General features: G+C 43.0%; 1 protein-coding gene across 2 annotated transcripts in view; it reads left to right on the forward strand.

Moving 5' to 3' along the window:
* Positions 1-318: 318 nt before the first annotated feature.
* LOC138968961 (teneurin-m-like) overlaps positions 319-21,207 on the forward strand; it is a 118,254-nt gene continuing 97,365 nt past the window's right edge. For both annotated transcript variants that reach the window (XM_070341643.1, XM_070341645.1), the window contains exons 1-2: positions 319-504; positions 17,910-18,078. In XM_070341643.1, coding sequence (XP_070197744.1) covers positions 381-504; positions 17,910-18,078 — 293 coding nt within the window. In that variant the 5' untranslated portion in view covers positions 319-380. The remainder of the gene's footprint in view (positions 505-17,909; positions 18,079-21,207) is intronic.

Here is a 21,207-nt window from a genome sequence, read left to right on the forward strand (position 1 = left end):
TGTGCATGTGTCTGTGTTCGTGTTTAGCTTTGTGTCTGTTTCTGATATAGGATTCTGCCTGAATGTCTGATTATTATGCATAATTATATGTTTAAGTTTGCCGTCTGCAGCTGCTCCCGATGCCAAAGATTTCTTGTCTGAAGTACAAATTATTTTATTTTATATCTCTGTCGTCTTTTACTATGAGAGGAAGACGTTTTATCTTCAATATGGCACAAAGTTAATTTTTACTTAAACCTAATCCTCTAAACCTTGTCTTGTCTGTTTCAGGCACGTTACCACTGCCACCACCCACCTTCCCCCCGCCCCCACCCCCGCCCATTGAAGACATTCCTCAGCGCAGCCCGGCGCCGCTCCGACAGTACTCCTTCGGTCCTTCCATGAGGGGAAACTACACGGAGGCCGAGTTCCGGAGAATGGGGCACCCCCTGTCGGACGGCGAGGTGGAGATGGAGAACCCCTACATGGTGCAGAACAACCCGGGCAGCGCTTTCACGCAGGCCGGTGAGTACGACTTAATGCATATACTATACCAACACATGCACCACCTAGCGGTGCCTTTGCATGTAAAAGCTAAGGTGAACGGATGCCGCTGTCACAAGATCGTTCAATTGCTATTCTATTTTCTGAAACAAAATTGAAAGACCCTAACAAAAATTGGCTATCTTAAAAAAAAAGAGCATCTTACTAGAAATGCGAAACTGTATCTTGTTCGGGGACAGAGAATGTTCCCCTTTTTCTTGGGGGTTTTCCCTTCAGGATGTGGGCGAAGAATCCTGTTTGGTTCAGAGGGATCAGGGTGGTAAATGTTTGTTTAAATATTATTGTGGCCTTGTCTGTTGGAAGCATAATAGGAGCGAAACAAGTAATTTATAGAGTGTTATTTAGCTCAATCCTGCCCCCCTACCCCTCTCGCTGCCCCTCTCCTACTTAGTAACTAAGCTAACTTCAAGCGACGATTTGGTATAAGTTGTTTCTTTTCAAGCTGCTTTTAGCAGCATGGAGCAAGAACCTTCTGTTGTGCTGCACCACCACTCTGGAACTCTCTTCCTTTCTCTGTCAGACACTGCACCTCTCTCAGCTCTTTCAAACAACAGTTGAAAACTTTCTTTTTCACACAATATTACACCAACCCGGCCTAATGTCTTTTCCATTCCATTTCTGCACGTACTCCTCTCCCACAAAGTTGGCATTATTGTTGAAAGTGTTCGCTGGGTATGTGTGTATATCAGGCATGGGAATTGTCCGCCGAAAGGCACATTTCCGCCGAATTTTTTTTCCGCCGAAAAAGCAAAAGTCTCCGCCGAAAAAATAAATGGGGGAGACAAAAATGGTTCTAAAAACTTAATATAATGGCAAACTTAGAGCTAAGATGACACCAAATTACACCAGTTGGGTTCTTTGGAGAAACAAAAATTCCGCCCAAAATGCCCCCAAACCCCCCTAGCAGGGCTAGGCGCTTCGCGCCGTCGACTTTGCTATTACTTACAAATGTTCAGCCTTTTTTACTTTTTTCAATTCTCATGCCTGGTATATATAATGTATATCCCATGACCTCCCTTCTTTGTCTCTGTTACTTCAGTATGGGTATATATGTTGTATTTTTATAGCTCAATAAATACATCATGGACTCCAAAAAATATATGATAGTGCAGATTCCGATTTGGGCAAAGGACTACTTTCCTCCCGACCTTTGACCTCGCGCCGAACAATGTGACACATTTGTATGAAGTTCTAAAATCGTATTGCACGGCTCAGAAAACCATATCAGTTGCACGCAAAAATGAATCTCAGAACTGATCTGATGTATGAGATGCAATAAGCAAAAGTTTCTTTCATTATGAAAGCAATGCATGTCGAAAAAATCGAACATTCAACTTACAAGATAACCAGATGCTAGCGAACCAAAACAAAAACACGAGTGCCCTCCCTTGCATCGTTAGCAGACGACTTTCATGAGAATCTGTCGGTAGTGTGTTTTGGTGTGCGCCTTCAGCTATCAAACATCGGCTGTTTCACGTGTTTTGCGAGGAAGTCTACTCTTTTGCCTGGCTCTGCAGTAAGTCCACATATTTTTCCGTAATCCAGTCATATTCCTTCAAAATGCAATCAATCGGCGGTGACAGACGTGTCGGTCGCGTTTTCCTCACACCCATACCAGTTTAAGTTCATCCATGCAAACACACTCGCAAAACAGTTTATCACGTAGATACATTTCAAATAGGGAGCAAATGGTTAAATCTAAACCTACATATTTGTTCCCTAAAATTTGCTTCTCTGTCAATAAGCCTAATTACACACGTTCGAGAAAAACAACGTGGAATCGATTCTGAATCGAGTAAGCCAAATGGGACCCAAACCCGTTTCGCCCGTTCTGCCGACCTGAAACGCAAAACAAAAGAATTGTGCGCTTCAACTAAATTAATTTCTATTCGACTTCATTACTTTCTTGCAACTTATGAACCTTTACTTAAAGCTTTTAAATGGTCTGAAAGTAGTGTTACCGCGTACTTATCGATGCACTCATTCGTTTTATTTTTTCAGCGACGGTCACTTAGTTTAAAGGTTGCAAAAGGGCTAAGTCTCGCTGGCAACAGTTTTACCCTGCACAGATCGCAACAGTGCCGCTAGTAGTCTACACTTTGTGTTTGATGGTAGAATGGGATATACAGATTACAACACGAGTGGTTTTTTATATGGCTTGTATTTCAGTCAAGACCCAGCGGGAATATCAATCGAGAGCCACTCGCCAGAGGCTCGTGTCTCCCGATGATATTCATCCGCTGGGTCTTGACTGAAATACAAGCCATATAAAAAACCACTCGTGTTGTAACCTATACGTATAGCTTATATGAATTTTGTGAGCAGTACATGTGGTGATTTTTGTCCGTATGGTTAATTGTTTTATGTAGGTTGTACTTTTTATTGTTCTATTCTGTATATGTTCTTTTGTAAAGGGCCTGGAGCCATAGGTTAGACACTTAAATATGTACAGTTATTATTATTATTATTATTATATTTATTGTCCAAGGAAACCAGAAGACTGGTTACGCATTACTCTAGAGGGATAACGGAAATGTTTAGGTATTTCTCCGGTTAAAATCTAGAAACAATGGAAAATACCGGAAACGAAAGGGTCAACCGGTCAGTGCTACCGATTCTTGTGTGTGTTGACAGGTGTTTTTGTGGGGTTTTACTCATGTTTTTCTCCTATAAATTAAACTGAATCAATAATCGAGTTGATATCCTTGTTTCACTTGTCACTGGAAGTGAATAACCGCAATTGTTTACAGCCAGGTTCTGTAGTTGTTCGGCAACTTTTCACCGGTTTGTAAAATTGCTAGCGCGCAATCACTGGCTCTCAGATTACTATTTTCCTAGGTTTTGCGCGCTTACATCCCTTTATCGTTTGATTCTTGATGTGATGCCAGGGTGAATAAAAGAGACAAAGGCCTTCTCATACAGCCCTAATTGATTTACTGACAGACAAGGCCGTAATTTTGTTTTGATAGACTGAAACTGCATGGAAACGCCAGGCTGGCATTTCGATAAGTTATTAACAAAATAAACTGAGCAGGTAGTTTGCGTGTTTGTCTTGTGAAAGCATTGCTCTGCGGTCCTCCATAGAATTGTTACAGTTGCGCTTCATTGGTGACGAAGACATGGCTGCGGTTGGTTGTTAACACAGTGTGAATATTTCATGGTGGCTGGCTTTTCAAAAGCATAGATTCAGTGTTAGATGCCCCCCCCCCCCCCCCCCCCCCCCCCTCCAACAAGTCTAGTTGCCGTGAATAGATTGTTGTTTTAACTTTTGCTGGCTTTCGTCAATAAATCATTTGACAGGCACGAGTGAGGCTAAATAAGTTAGGTTGTGCAAGCGCTGCGTCTTGTGTTGCGTATCTCCATTGTTTCCAAAATGTCAGCTGCATGGAGAGAAGAAGTAGAATGGTGATAAAAGTTCGAATAATGGAATTGCACTTCAGCTCAGACATGAGTAGATTCAGTCCGGTCTAGTGGAATTATAAAACGATACGGTGTTAAAGTTCTGCCTCAGTGTGTTTTCCATTTGTCCCTTTCAGTTTGGAAAAGAAGGTTGAATTCTGAATACGTTCCTTTGCCCTATGGACCATACATTGTCATGATAAGCGTACATTTGAGGTTTTTATTCTGTCCAAAAACCACACCACCCTCTGATCCCCTCCCTTTCTCTCTGTCTCTCTCTGTCTCTGCCTCTCTCTGTCTGTCTGTCTGTCTCTGTCTGTCTGTCTGTCTGTCTCTCTCTCTCTCTCTCTCTCTCTCTCTCTCTCTCTCTCTCTCGCACACATACATAGATACATACATAGACACACACACACACACACACATACACACACACACACACACACACACACACACACACACACACACACACACACACACACACTGTTACTGCCCAACGCCACCCATTTTCATTCATTTATAGAAATGTGAAAACATATTTATATAAGTAGCAGTTGACCTAGGGTTTGAGCTGGTGCGCCGGAGGAAGTTGAGGAAACGTGACGCTGGTAGGGACAGATTGTAGGAAACGTGACGCTGGTAGGGACAGATTGTAGGAAACGTGACGCTGGTAGGGACAGATTGTAGGAAACGTGACGCTGGTAGGGACAGATTGTAGGAAACGTGACGCTGGTAGGGACAGATTGTAGGAAACGTGACGCTGGTAGGGACAGATTGTAGGAAACGTGACGCTGGTAGGGACAGATTGTAGGAAACGTGACGCTGGTAGGGACAGATTGTAGGAAACGTGACGCTGGTAGGGACAGATTGTAGGAAACGTGACGCTGGTAGGGACAGATTGTAGGAAACGTGACGCTGGTAGGGACAGATTGTAGGAAACGTGACGCTGGTAGGGACAGATTGTAGGAAACGTGACGCTGGTAGGGACAGATTGTAGGAAACGTGACGCTGGTAGGGAAAGATTGTAGGAAACGTGACGCTGGTAGGGACAGATTGTAGGAAACGTGACGCTGGTAGGGACAGATTGTAGGAAACGTGACGCTGGTAGGGACAGATTGTAGGAAACGTGACGCTGGTAGGGACAGATTGTAGTAAACGTGACGCTGGTAGGGACAGATTGTAGGAAACGTGACGTTGGTAGGGACAGATTGTAGGAAACGTGACGCTGGTAGGGACAGATTGTAGGGAAACGTGACGCTGGTAGAGACAGATTGTATGGGAAGGGGAAGCGGACAGAATTGTGTTACCGACAAAACCATGAAGATCTACGTCGACAAAAAACAGTTTTCCGCAACAGATAAAACGAGATGTAATATTGCTTCTACACTATTAAAAAAATAAAAGGCAAAATGTCGTACTTAATAATTTTTATTTATTTTATTTATTTACGAGGATTTATATCGCGCACGTATCTCACCACACAAGGCGACTCAAGGCGCATGTTACCTATTAATGCCGTGTGAGATGGAATTATTTACACAATATAATCACGCATTCACATCGGCCATTAGATCGACTGCCTTTAGGCGCTGCATCCACCTTCCACGGCCTATTATTCCAGGTCACACGGGTATTTTGGTGGACATTTTTATCTACGCCAATACAATTTTGCCAGGAAAGACCCTTTTGTCAATCGTGGGATCTTTAACGTGCATACCCCAATGTAGTGTACACGAAGGGACCTCGGTTTATCGTCTCATCCGAAAGACTAGCACTTGAACCCACCACCTAGGTTAGGAAAGGGGGGGAGAAAATTGCTAACGCCCTGACCCAGGGTCGAACACGCAACCTCTCGCTTCCGAGCGCAAGTGCGTTACCACTCGGCCACCCAGACCACTAATGATGACGTAACCTGATGCTGTGCTGCTGTCACAGGATCTTCCAATTGCTATTCAATTTTCTGAAATTAAATCGAAAGACCCTCAAAATTGGGCCATCTTACCAAAAAATTATAAAATAAAAGCATCTTATTAGAAATGCAAAACTGTATCTTGTGCGGGGACAAAGAATCTTCCGTTAAAATCTTTCTTCCAGTTAAACTCTACTACAAGGAAGGCTGTTTACCTCACGTGTCCGCAGAACATGAGAGGTTGGCAGGACGCAACAAAATGAGTTTGCTCTTTTATTTCACAAGAGACCCTTTTTGCACCGCGGTGTTTATTTTCGTTTATTTTATTAAATTCTACAAAGATGGCTTTGGGTTTTTAGCATTATTCCTTTTGCCATGTTTTATATCTCCTTTTTAATTCAATGTTGCTCCCTTTTGAACGACGTTGCAGATTTTGCGTTCGGAGTGTCCCTTCCCTCTCACCGTATAAAAGACAGCTCTGTTTCCCCATGTCTCTCAGAGCAGACAGGATATTGGTGCCGACCACGTGACGTCCTGCCCTTGCGGGATTGGCTCGTTGACACATTGACACGTGATCACGCGTCACACTGACATCCGGTCCCTGGAGGTCACATCCGGGGCATTGTGGCGAGTCTAGTCGGCACCAGAACGGACGTGAAACAATTCGTGCAAACTCAGCGTTGTCGTGCGATGCTGGCATGCCATTTTTGTTTTTGAAGGCATTGTCCATATATAGATTCACTTACGCAAGCTGATGAGTTGTAATATTAAAGGCAAACATCCGTCTCCAGAATTCCAAGTCTTTTCACAGTAGAAAGCCACAGAGCTAAACTAAGCGTTACCAGCACGAGAAACTAAAGCTAGATCTGCTGATGTTAGCCTCTAATGACCAGAACAAAACTATCTTTCATAATCCTCTTGACCCAGGTTTTACTGTGCATTCTACAAGTTTAAAGTTTGGAAAAGTTGTCCCCTAAACACTCCTCTGTCAGGAAATCATTATGCATCGTTAGCGTTTAAATCATGACAGTAATTGAAGACGGGGATCAGACGCTTGTGGCAACAGGAATCAAAAATATCGCGCGACATCGGAGTTGTGTATGCAGCATTTCATCACAACAACCGTGACAGTCACGTTGCTTTGATGCAAATATTGACTTGTATGCGTGGGGGATTTTCTGGCTTAAACTGGAGCTTCTTGTTTGATTTTGACTGCTGCAACTTGGAACTTTCTCTGTCTCTGTATGTCTGCCTCCCTGCCTCCCCCCCTCTCTTTCTCTCCCTTTCTCTCTCATCATCAACATCATCATCATAATTATGTTTGTTTTTTCTCACCTTTTTTTTTTTTTTTTTTTTTTTTGCGTCTCTAGGACAGATTGTAAGAAAAGGCCTAGCCTTTAATCTTACTCCTAGTAAAATAAAGTTCAATTTAATTCTCTCTCTCTCTCTCTCTCGCACTCTCTCTCTCTGTCTCTCTCTCTCTCTGTCTCTCTCTCTCTCTGTCTCTCTGTCTCTGTCTCTCTATGTCTCTCTATCTCTTTGTCTCTCTCTTTCTCTCTCTTTCTCTCTCACTCTCTCTCACTCTCACTCTCACTCACTCTCACTCTCACTCTCACATAACACATCGTTACTCTTGTTTGTGGTGGATGCATATTTCTCTGCGGCGATGTTTATCCACGGACTCCAGTGCACAAAACGCAAATTCGCAGCGACTGTAGCTTCAAGCCATGACGAATCTGTTTGCCCTCTCTTCAGGATGCGTTCATGCCACTTTTTCCCGTCGGTGATCGAGCGATTTCGCTGGTTAGCGCACTGGTCTTTACCTTTTGGATTCTGCAAGTAATCGATACATTTCGTGCAATTCCGCCCATATACTGTACGTCTACATCGTGCGTTTCCGTCAGTGATTGACTGGTTTCGTGTTAATCCGTACATGTACGATATGTTTGAATCCTAATCTGACTGAACGAGTCTGTCTGTTTACGTACTGAATCACATGTGTTCCGTGAGGGTGATGGTTTAAAGGTCCTTGTCTACATTTTTAAACCGAAATCGCCATTTTACCATTAAAATGCAGAGTCTATTATCTACAAATATCAACAATACACCTCCTTTCGATCAGGAAAGACAAAGCCAGTGTAGCCGTTTGAAAATTCATTGTAGTATTCCAGCGCAGTACTCATAGTAGGATATCCTTATTTGGAAAATGCCAAGCGCAAAACTCCTCTCAAATCCCGTGCATTTCGTGCGTTTAAAAAAAAGCGTGGACAGCGCTCCAGTGTCAAACTGTTGCTGCACTTGTTTGGGCGTGGCTATAAGCATAGTGACATGAATTTGATTGGTCAGTATTTTTAGGCAAAGCACATGTTCTCAGCAAACAAAAAACAAAATATTGGAAGCGTGAGTCACGCTACCCAAAAATAAAATCTTTTTGTACATATATTTTTTGTCTATAACTTTTTTCCCCATGGTTCATTCATCATCTGACATAACTTTTTAGCGAAATCTAACCATAAGATTATTGAAAAAAAAGCAAAAATGTAGACGACCACCTTTAAAGTCTGGGATCGTCTTACAAGTATCGGCTGTTTGAGTCTAGACATCGTGGAACTTTTAGGATGACGAATGATGTTGTATTGTGTGTGTTTGTGCCTCTGCATGTCTGGGCGTCTTTTTGACATTTTGCCTCTGTCTTCATGCGTGTATATAATTATATCTAGGTTTATCTGTTGTGAAAACGTTATGCACGGGGGGTTGGGGGGGGGGGGGTGGCGGGTTGGTAGGGAAAAGATAATGAAGAAGAAACAAGTCGCGTAAGGCGAAATTACTACATTTAGTCAAGCTGTGGAACTCACAGAATGAAACTGAACGTTGTCCGCCGCTAGTGCAAAAGGCAATTTTCAGAGCTTGTTTTTAATCCAAATATAACATATGTATATGTTTTTGGAATCAGAAAATGACGAAGAATAAGATGAAATTGTTTTTGGGTCGTTTAATAAAAAAAATAATTTTAATTACAAGTTTCCGATTTTTAATGACCAAACTCAATTACTAGTTTTTAAGCCACCAAGCTGAAATGCAATACCAAACCCCGGGCTTCGTCGAAGATTGCTTTGCCAAAATTTCAATCAATTTAATGGAAAAATGAGGGTGTGACAGTGCCGCCTCAACTTTTACAAAAAGCCGGATATGACGTCATCAAAGATATTTATCGAAAAAAAGAAAAAAACGTCCGGGGATATCATACCCAGGAACTCTCATGTCAAATTTCATAAAGATCGGCCCAGTAGTTTAGTCTGAATCGCTCTACACACACACAGACAGACACACACACACACGCACATACACCACGACCCTCGTCTCGATTCCCCCCTCTACGTTAAAACATTTAGTCAAAACTTGACTAAATGTAAAAAGGGGGAACAAGAGAAGAAGGAGAAAAAGAGAGAGAAAACCTCTTCGTGTTCCGATGCTTATTGGCCAGAAGAAAAAAATAAACACCACGTTGCACATATTTACTGGTTTATCTTTTTGTATGACGGCCTTTCAGCCAATCTCGGAAGCCTAGACCTACTTTTAATTTTTCAAAGAATGGACGCATTATTATGTCTTCGGAGATTTTTTTCCTGGTCAGAACCTTAAGTCTTCGCCTCCTTGCGCGGTTACTGTCACACCAGAATAATTATCTTTATCAGGACTTGTTTGTTCGTTCATGGGCTGAAACTCCCACGGCTTTTACGTGTATGACCGTTTTTACCCCGCCATTTAGGCAGCCATACGCCGCTTTCGGAGGAAGCATGCTGGGTATTTTCGTGTTTCTATAACCCACCGAACTCTGACATGGATTACAGGATCTTTTTCGTCCGCACTTGGTCTTGTGCTTGCGTGTACACACGGGTGTGTTCGGACACCGAGGAGAGTCTGCACACAAAGTTGACTCTGAGAAATAAATCTCTCGCCGAACGTGGGGACGAACTCACGCTGACAGCGGCCAACTGGATACAAATCCAGCGCGCTACGGACTGAGCTACATTCCCGCCTTTATCAGGACTGATATGGAAAACCTTACTCGCACTCATTTGCCTTGGGACTGGTACACTGCCTTACGTTTGTATTGATTGTCATATCCGATGTGGATACCCGTTTCTTGATTTCTGACTTTAAAACTACTAAATAGTTGTGATAAAACAAAATGATGAATTTTTTTGGGTGTGTATCAGGAAAAGATTGCAAGTGAAGTAGGCAGTTTTATTAAAGAAAAAAACGTCATTGTCTTTCGGTCTGTCTGTCTGTCTTTCTTTCTTTTCTCTTTCTTTCTTTCTGTCTTTCTGTCTTTCTTTCTCTCTTTCTTTTCTTTTTCTTTTTCTTTTTTTCTTTCTTCCTTGCTTTCTTTTTTTCTGGCAGTTTCTCTTCTTCCCTTCCTTGCGTCCTTTATTTCTGTTCTTCTTCTTCTTTTTGTTCTTTATTTCTGTTCTTCTTCTTCTTTTCGTTCTTTATTTCCGTTCTTCTTCTTCTTTTCGTTCTTTATTTCTGTTCTTCTTCTTCTTTTCGTTCTTTATTTCCGTTCTTTTTCTTTTTTCTTTTTTTATTTCCGTTCTTTTTCTTCTTTTCGTTCTTTATTTCTGTTCTTTCTCTTTGTTCTTTATTTCCGTTCTTCTTTGTATTCTTTATTCCTGAATTCTTTCTTTATGTCTTTCCTTTCCTTGCAAGACGGGTTCATTAAAAGTGGACGAGACCAGACAACGTCAGGGTTGGTTGAAGCTTCATTGATGTTGTCCCCAGCGCTTGCGTCATTTTCACCCACTGAAACATCAGATTAACTGAACACTAATCCACTCTCAGGCTTGTTCGTTTCCAATTTGTGACGGTCTAGATACCGCCCCGGAGCAAAGGGAGATAAGACGGGAAAGGTTCTGGCGGGATCACGGCAACGAGAAAGGATGGTGGTTATGGGAGGGGATGCAGAACTAAATTAACTTTCCAACTTTGAAGATTATCAAGACATCTGAGACGTACGGTGAATTCACTTTTTTTTTTAAAGAGGGGAGGGGCGAGATGGTTTTTTGTGTTATTCACATTTTGGTTTGTTAGATTTGTTAACCGTAGTTTCTGATTGTAAAATAGAGGATTTTGCACTGAAAAGGCTACATTGTGTTTGTCTGTCTGTCGGCCGGTCTTGTTGGCGGCTGTGCAAAGTTTTGGTTCCAGTGTGCGTACTTGCTGCGGAAAACGAGGGGGTGTGGGTCGGGGGAGATATTCTGTGTATGTGTGTGTGTGTAGGGGGAAGGGTGTGTGTGTGTGTGTGTGTGTGTGTGTGTGTGTGTGTGTGATTCGTACATGGAATTGTTCAACGGAAATTGTAGAGACGCGCACACCACATGTTTGGGGGGAAGGCTGAGGAATGGGATGAGGAAGGGACATTTCTTCCAGTCCAAAAGACGGGAGGAGAGGTAGGAGGGCAATGGGGGGGGGGGGGGGGGCTGTTGGGAAAAGATAACTTCATTAAATACGGACACTTTTACTTTTCTGCCAATCTGATTATCCCGCCGAACACACGTCTGGGGGGAATAGCACAACCCTCACCCCTTTAGCTCTCCGGTGTCACGATTTCATCTTTCGCCTGTGTACATATTTCCCCCTCGACATATACTCAAGACTGAAATGTTGTTTCCTGGTAAAATTAAGAAGTGAAATTATTTATGGACGAAAAGCATGTCAGTTTCTTGCATGTGAAGAAAAGTGGTGGTAACATTTAATAGATTTCACCCCGAAAATCGAATTCTTCGAAAACGTGTACTGAGTGGTTACGTCCCTTGAGTAAGAAGGAAAACATTTTAGGATGAATCAAATTTCTAAGTTAAATAAAACAAATTGGTTGGACAAATTTGGCCCCATGAATGTAAGGTACACAAGGTCGCTCATCAGTACTATCGAAGGGTGTTTTTTTGTTCAGTGTAAAGTTTATACTAGATCAACGAGGCCGAGAAGCGAAATATCAACACGGCGAAAGATGAAAACGTCACACCGGCCCTCCTGTCGGGTCTAGGCTCCCGAGAATCACTGAAAGGCCGTCACGCAAAAAGATAAACCAGTAAATATGTGCAACGTGGTTTTTATTTTTTCTTCTTCTGGCCAATAATAAGCAATGGAACACGAAGAAGTTTTTTTCTTGTTTTCATTCTTTCCTTTTTCCCCTCTTTTTCTTTTTCTCTATTTTCTTCATGAGGAGTTAAACCAGTCAGAGCTGTGAACTGTATCACTGTGTGATAGCTTGATAATCTTGTTGCTTCAAATGAAGCTTGCAGAGAGTATCTCCATTTTTTTATTTTTTTTTATTTGTGTATGTGTGTATTTGCAAAGAGCTAAATCAATCAGAGTTGTCCATTTTTTCAGCTTCTTGATTGAATTACTTCTAGATCTGTCACGTTGTCAGTTATCTTAATCCTGTCAGAGTCTGTTTATGTTTTCGTTGTGTACAGGGCTCGGTCTTGATTTCTTCTGACGCCGTCTTGCACTTATCTCTGTATCTGAGTTACGCCATGTTTTTCCAACTTTAAGAGAGTTGACAAAACAAATAATTTGTATAGTTGTATTGCCATGGGTGTGGGTTTTTTCTTTACTACTCGTCCATTTAATTTGTTTAAAAAACTGTGGATTTGTCTAAGTTTGGGATGTTTTTTCGCAAATCTTTGTTGTAGACAAGATGACAAACTTTCCTTAAATCTGCCTTTTCCTGAAGTGGTTATGGAGAGGAGGGGCAAAGTGTCTATTTGCTTCAAAGAAGAGATCGATGCAGAGCCCGAAGTTGTGATGGGCCCACTGGGGCAGGCCCTAGTTGGGAAGACATGCTGATGAATCCACGTCCCCCGTAACTTGTAGCCGTGACTGTGCAACAACTGATTGTTTTAGACGGGAGCCAAATGGGAAGAGAAGATCCTTGTGTTGATGGAGCAAATATGGCAGCTTATAGTTATCATGCTAAGCATGCGCCGCCAAAACTCGCGAGAACTCGCGAGACTCTTGGGCGCTGACGGGAAAAAAGGTTGATTTGGGGAGAAAACCAACATGGTCGTCTGAGCAGACGTGAGCGCGCAATGCTAAGGAGGCGAGGCGGGACGGGAAATGAGTATTTACTCATTCTAATTTGAATTCCAATATTCTTTTACCGCTGAGGTGTTGATCGAGAGAGGCTGTGAAGTTAGGAGTTTGGAGAGATGTGAGCTTGGTGTTTTTCTGGCAAAATGAAAGTTTGGACTACTGTGAAGTAGAAGTTTCGTGAGAGACTGAAGTCAAAAGTACTTGCTGTGATGATTTTGAAGGCTTTTTGACTCACATGCGAAGCAAAAGTGAGTCTATGTACTCACCCGAGTCGTCCGTCCGTCCGTCCCCCCCGTCCGTCCGGACGTCCGTCCGGACGTCCGTCCGGAAAACTTTAACGTTGGATATTTCTTGGACACTATTCAGTCTATCAGTACCAAATTTGGCAAGATGGTGTATGATGACAAGGCCCCAAAAACCATACATAGCATCTTGACCTTGCTTCAAGGTCAAGGTCGCAGGGGCCATAAATGTTGTCTAAAAAACAGCTATTTTTCACATTTTCCCCATTTTCTCTGAAGTTTTTGAGATTCAATACCTCACCTATATATGATATATAGGGCAAAGTAAGCCCCATCTTTTGATACCAGTTTGGTTTACCTTGCTTCAAGGTCAAGGTCACAGGAGCTCTTCAAAGTTGGATTGTATACATATTTTGAAGTGACCTTGACCCTGAACTATGGAAGATAACTGTTTCAAACTTAAAAATTATGTGGGGCACATGTTATGCTTTCATCATGAGACACATTTGGTCACATATGATCAAGGTCAAGGTCACTTTGACCCTTATGAAATGTGACCAAAATAAGGTAGTGAACCACTAAAAGTGACCATATCTTATGCTTGAAAGAGCCAATAAGCACCATTGTACTTCCTATGTCTTGAATTAACAGCTTTGTGTTGCATGACCTTGGATGACCTTGACCTTGGGTCAAGGTCACATGTATTTTGGTAGGAAAAATGTGTAAAGCAGTTCTTAGTGTATGATGTCATTGCTAGGTTTAGTTATTTGACCTTGACCCTGAAGGTCAAGGTCATGTAAAGGTCAAAGTCAAGCATGTGAGTCGTATGGGCTTTGCCCTTCTTGTTTGAAATTGTTTGACCAGTTTTAAACCATATTGATGGAGAGTGCGGGATAAAAGCAAACGGGGGGAGGTGGGGGGGAGGAAGCGAGAGGCGGTGGTCCAAGGACAGGCTGTTGACGTGTCAAAGAAATTCTAATTATCGAAATATATTGGGGCATTGTAATGATAAGCGTAAGTGTGGAACAGCTAGTCGTCGCGATCATATCTGATTGTATCACCCGTTTCCTTGGTTACAGTGAAATCAAATTACCGGCGTCTAGCCTGCCAACAAGGTCATGTAAGAAAATGAGACCGTGGTGAGGCTGACCGACCTGACCCCTTTATCCTATTTTATTGAATATCCTCATTATAATGAAATAATTAGGGGTAAGATGATTATAGTCATGCGGTGTTTATTGCTCATGTCCAATCCGTTCGTAGTTCTGTTCAGTTCAGTTCGTTGGCATCATTCATTGCGGTTTTTGGTCGGACCAAAGTTATTCGACTGCTAGGCGTCCTTTGTCGGTAGTCTCAGCTTACGTGGAAGAAATAATGCGAAGAAAATAAGGTCAATAGAATCAGATACAATTGCTTAAATTGTTCATATTTTATTAAAAGTTTCTGTCGAAAAAAATCAAGAATAATTTTTTTTAAACGAATAGACTTATTTTGTGAGACAATTAATAATTTCTTTGAAACATGAACTTACTCATTTTCACACAAGTTAAGGTATCGATAGTAAAGGTCTTCTTGGAGAGAACAGTTCTGATTCATGCCTAGAAAGGGAGAGGGAGGAGGTACTCGGTGGTATTGAAGTGGTTTTTATCGGCATACGAAGATTATTGGCATGTGTGTTCTGTGATTGCTTTGATGTTAACCGCATGACTGACTACACTAATAGACCTGAGCTCCCCTGACACAACATACATGAGGAGAGGGGAGGGGGGTGACGGGAAAGGGCGAGGGAGAAGAGAGAAGAGGGGAGGGGGAAGGAGGAAGAGGGAGGAGAGGGGATGGGAGGAAGAAGAGGAGTGGGGGAAGAGGGAACCCGGAAGGAAGAAGAGGAGATCGAGAGAGGATGAAGAAGAGGGGGAAGGGGAAGGATGGTGAGGGAAGATTGGGAAGGAGGGTAGGGGAAACTGATTGCTGCACAGAATGAGCTGTCATGTGGACGGTGTGCACGAGCAGCTCGGCGCTGTGACAGGGCAACAGACCATGCGGGTGTTCCATGTATTGCCAGTGCGTCACTGCCCGTCAATGCTCACGGTAGCGTGAACTACTACGACGTTGTTTGGACATGGAACAGATTGATTTAGGTGGGATGGGAAAGGAGGCGGAGGAGGGGGAGACAATTAGGGATATAATAAGGGATATAATAAGGGATCATTCTCTCTTATTATCACTGTACGAAACCAAGGGCATTGTCCAAGATACCCGGGGAAAACTACAGTAGCATAATACATGATGTGTTGTGAGTCGGTCTTAGTAATAATATCCTTTCAACAAAAAAAGACACTTAAACGCTATCCATTCATCACCCTTTATTTGACAAAAATGTGTAAAGTAAATCCTCACCTCAAATAGCACACATCTCGCGCTCGTAATCAACATACGCAACATATCATTTCGTATGTTCATCGGGCTATACGACACGCCCCTTTCACATGGAATAGCCACGCCCACTGTTTTAACTCTTTCTTTCAAAACCTGACTCACAAAAACTGTAGGCTCTAGCTTGCAAAGATGTGAGTTTGCAACCATAGTCAAGTCGACAAAATGACTCTGTTTAAACATTTACTGAACATCAGATCAAGGAATAAGCACATCAAGGATACGGTTTTCAAAACCTCAGATATACGATATGCCCAAATGCAGGTGTTAAGCAAAACATGCCACGCCTTAAAATTGATGTTTACCAAGACACAGACCACGCATTCAAATTAATGTTTACCAAGTCACAGGCCCCGCCTGCAAATGGATGATTACAAGTATAAGGCAACACCCCATATTGATGTCTACTGAGACGTTGGTCACGCTTTTTGATGGATGTTTACCAAGACATAGGATTAGGCCACGCCTTCAACCAGATGTTTACCTGTACACATACTACGCCCCGAACAGAGTTTCACGGAGACAGGCCATACCTTTACACGGTGGTTTACGAAGACTCAGGCCACACCTTCAAACGGATGTTTACCAAGACACAGGCCAAGCTCCAAGCGATGTTGACCGAGACACAAGGCACGCCCCAAGTGGTGTTTACCGAGACCACCAGGACACGCCCCTTGGAAACAGCAGACAAACAAAGGCCGCGTCACCCCGCCTTCATCAGCCCGGCTCTGTGTTTTACCAGAGCTAATGAGCAAAGACGAAAATCGTGTAGAGCGGCCTTGCGGGGCCCCTGTCCCAACAACGGCCAGTGTGCAGGTGTCAACAGCCGTGTGTGTGGAACCGGTGCACGTGCGTGACTGCTGGTAATTGAGGTCGCCTCCCCTGGACCTTGGGCCCGTGTTCGTGTTCAATATTTAAACTGATAAGGGCCCCGTGCGTCTGAAAGGCCTTTGGAATCAATTGCCTATTGGAGTTTAATTGCCAGGCATTGATTTGTGACGGGGCATCTCCCGATTTCCTGGCCGGACTGGTAGCGGTAGTCATTGTGCTGGTTGTCATGTCAGCCTGTCTCACCTGACCGCAAATTGATAGATGGGGGGAGGGGTGAGAGGGGGGAGGGAGGCACAGAAGAGGGAAACGTGTGTCTGTGAATTGTGTTTGTCCAGGTTTTTTGTTGTTCCTGTCGCGGATGTGGTAGTGCGGAAGTAGATAGGGCTGGACAGTTGGAAGGACGTGCGCATGCATGGGATGAGGCTAGATACCCCCCGCGGGTTAGGGGGAAGAATTTACCCGATGCTCCCCAGCATGTCGTAAGAGGCGACTAACGGATTCTGTTTCTCCTTTTACCCTTGTTAAGTGTTTCTTGTATAGAATATAGTCAATGTTTGTAAAGATTTTAGTCAAGCAGTATGTAAGAAATGTTAAGTCCTTTGTACTGGAAACTTGCATTCTCCCAGTAAGGTATATTGTACTACGTTGCAAGCCCCTGGAGCAATTTTTTGATTAGTGCTTTTGTGAACAAGAAACAATTAACAAGTGGCTCTATCCCATTTCCCCCCTTTCCCCGTCGCGATATAACCTTCGTGGTTGAAAACGACGTTAAACACCAAATAAAGAAAGAAAGGATGAGGCTAGATAATTTGAGTGCTTACATGTTTTATGTTTAAACTAAAAATCACATATGAAAAAAGTGAGCTCCGACGAATCAGTCGCCATTTTCAAATTGAAAGATCCCTCTCCGACACACTTTCCTCCTCGTCTTCTTCTTTCTTTATTCCTCTTCGTTTCAATCTTTCTTCCTTTTTACCTGCCTTACCTCTCTTCTTTCTTTCGTCTTTTTCTGCTTCATCTCTAGCCATATCCTTTCTCTACTTCTATCTATCTCAATGACAATGAACAGAAAAAGAACTTCGCTCAGCTGTGCGTTATCTGGTTCTGCGTTGTCTGTTCGATCTCAAGGATGGCGAGAGTCCCTGCGTTTCTAGGTTTTCCTTCTTACAATATCGACATCCAAAAAAACAAGAAAGGTAGGTTGTTGGAACGTTTGTTATTGACAAAACAATACATTCACAAATATATCGACCCAACGGTCTTTTAAGTGCACAGACAAACAATTAATAACAAAAACTTATCTGGCTGATTGTTTCTTCCGCCTGCCACGAAGCCGCAAGCGAATGAATAATAATACATTCTTACAATAGTTACAAGGACCTTTCAGTTCTCACGACGAATCAATGACCTCACCCTCAGATCATACAACTAAGTATGCCATGTTTTTTGTGTTGCAGGTTTCCCCCGCACAGTGCCAAGGTCAGGGTCAGTGCCGTCATGTCGCGGGCTGGCCATTGACCACATGGGCAGTGTCCACAGCGCGGGCTACAACTCGGACACCTACCCCTACCACTGTCCGAACAACCCGGACCACCCCATGCTGGTCCATCCCGGCAGTGTAGACAGGTGAGCCAGAATTAAATTAAACACAATACAATGTGATACAATCAATCAATCAATCAATATGAGGCTTATATCGCGCGTATTCCGTGGGTACAGTTCTAAGCGCAGGGATTTTTTAATTTTTTTTTTATGCAATTTATATTGCGCACATATTCAAGGCGCAGGGATTTATTTATACAATACAAAATGATACAATACAATGCGATACAATACAATGCAATGCAATGCAATACATTCCAATGCAAAACTGTATCACTTTTTTATTGTCGGATTGTTGATGCAAAACGCATTGTTGTTTTTTTCTTGTTTGTTTTTAGTTCGTTATCTTTTGTTGCCTTCTTTCATCAAGTTGAAGTCCATATTCTACATAAAGTTGTCATGGGTTCAATTAAAGGGTTAAAATACTATTTTTCTTTGTCATGGTGCATGCAATTCTGTGATCTTGTGGCGTGTCGTGTTTTGTCTGGTATCGTCTTTTCTCGTCTCGTCTCGTCTCGTCTTTTCTTGTCTTGTCTTGTCTTGTCTTGTCTTGTCTTGTCTTGCCCGTCTAAGACATTCGTAGTTCTCAAGTTCGAAGAACTGTCTTATTTTGCCTTACTTTCCGATGAAGCAGCAAACGATAAGAAAAAATAATGTCTTTTTAGTGCCATATTCGATTTTAAACAAGAGACCATAGTGGATCAGTTGGATTCAAAGTTCACAAAAAGACTTCTTTCTGCCTTGAACGCAAAACTGTAAATAGATCTCCCACAGACTAAAATGTCGTTTCTGCCAGCAGATGAATTTTGCAAAGTCAGTGTTGTCTTAGTCAGGGGACACCAAGAAGTGTTCAGTTTTGTTTTGGTCACGAAATATCACAAAGTGTTTACAGTCACCATTGTCTAAGTCACGGAACATCACGAAATGTGTGGGTACAATTTTGTCTTTGTCAGGAAAAAAATCACGAAGTGTTTTTCGAACTGCTTCTGTAAATTCATGCCAGCATCGGCTGGTGCGAAAACTGATCCCCAACACCACGCTTCATGCGGGAAATGAATCGCTCGTGAGTCAAAAGGCTAACCCCACACGAAGGAGGGAAGGAATCTTCCTTGCCCCAAAAAGTCCCAAACATCCTAATTTCCGAGAGACATTTTTGTGTCAAGGAGAAAAAAAGTAAGGAATTCTCCAAAAGGATGATGAGAATATTAGAAGACTGGACAAAAATGAATGAAGAAGCAAGGGAGGAGGTGGTGGGATCATGGGGAGGATAGGGGAGGTGGGAGTAATTAGCCAAAGAGACAGCGAGTGGGAGTATTATTGAGCCATAGGAAGTAATAACGCCACGCACACTTCTCTCCACACGACGATAGAGTTCCTCTGGCCGTTTCAACAACCCCTGACCCTGAAGCGTGCGCCTTTGGGAACCGCAGATCTTTGTGTTCTTGGTGGAGATCTTTGTGATTCTGAACCGAGGTCTTTGTGCGAGTGACGGAGACGTTCTGCAGGTTCCGCCTGGCTGGACATAAAAGGCTTGAGAAAAAAGACTTTCCCCGTCGTCTTCTGTAGACCCCTGGTCTTGGCGCGCGTGCTTGCACAGAGAGCTAACTTGCGGGGTGAGTGAGGCTTTGGATCTGCGTGTGCGAGGGGTCAGCAAGCGAGTCGATGTTCATGAATTGAGAGAACCCGAGTCGTCTCAATAGTCGGGGATTATAAAGCTTTCACCGCTCTTTCTCTTCATCTTCTTGTTCTTTCTTTGCCTGTTGACTGGGTGCCTTTTGTGCCTTTTGTCTCGAGAATTGTCGCGAGGAATGAAGAGATCTTGCGGTGACGAGGAGAGCTTTTGAAATGTCCTCTGTCGTCAGAACAGCACTTCAGCCCAGCTGTGTTTGGTCAGAATGAAACTGCAGCATTGTCAGACACTGTCCGTTAACCTGCTTGCAAACTTTGAACAGATCCAGAAATTTCAAGATTTTTTTTTTTACATTTATTTTATCGCTTTTGGTGTAATTTGATCAAACATTGTTGATAGGAATCGAACGTTAGCTATAGCTTTAAAATAGTCATGAAACAAAACTCGATTCTGGCGGATTCTCCGGTAATGAGGGCCTTAAAACAGTTGGTGACCATTGTGACACGTTCGTAAAAGAAGTCGTCTAAACAAGGCATGGACTTGACTGAGAGGGGAAGCAACAGCCTTTCGAAGGAGAGAGAGAGTTTTACAGGGTTAGCTTCAACGAAAGGAGATATTTGTGAAAGACAGAGAGTGAGAAAAAAAAATAACTTTGGCTTTGCTCCTCTTTTCCTGTGTTTTCTGGAAGTAATGACATTTTAGGGAATATTTTTGCCCGCCTCTGCTGGGCGCGAGTGTCTGTCCCGTGTCCAATCTGGTCGCCGCTTTCTGTAATTGGATCCCGATTTCGGTCGAAAGAGGCAAGTAGAAGAAAAGACAAGCGCGCCGCCATTTTTGTGTGTGGCGTTGGCAAGGGGAGAGAAGTTTCAGGGAGCAAAATCAATCTCGCAAAAGCGGGAGACACGGTTTTAATTTCGCTGCTTTGACAGTTTGGGGTATAGAGATTGGAGCCAATAAAACGATGTGCGGGGCCCATGGAATGAAGGTTTGCACTTTGCACAAGAACGACGGAAAGAAAGCGAGGAAGAGACCGGCAGCAGAAGGACACGAAGAAGGACAAGAAGAAGAAGAAGAAAACGGGGACTAACAACTCTGGTGCGGCAGCTGATTAAGTTTACAGTGGCGAGGAGTAAAGGAAGTAAAGGGAAAAAATCACTTTGATGTTGGCCGGTCTGACGTGACGATGAGACGGCGTGTGTGGACACAGGCACACAAGCCAAGGAAATATTGACGCCTGCAAGAAAAACTCAGCAGTGAGCAAGGAGGACGAAGAAACAGAAAGAAGACGACGATTAAAAAAAAAATCAACTATAAGAACAATAATAAAAGCCACCAGAGAAGACGAGGCAGACCAGAACAACAAAACCCTTCAGTAGAGGAGAACCCTACCAGCGACGACAACGATGATGATGATGACGATGACGATGATGATGATGATGATGCCAGAGAAGAAGGCTGAAAACGATGAACATGAATGGATAGCAGAGAAAAAGAAAAAGAACAACAAAAAGAATCAAAAGAAG

This window comes from Littorina saxatilis, linkage group LG6 (assembly GCF_037325665.1).
Source record: "Littorina saxatilis isolate snail1 linkage group LG6, US_GU_Lsax_2.0, whole genome shotgun sequence".
NCBI classification, from domain to species: domain Eukaryota; kingdom Metazoa; phylum Mollusca; class Gastropoda; order Littorinimorpha; family Littorinidae; genus Littorina; species Littorina saxatilis.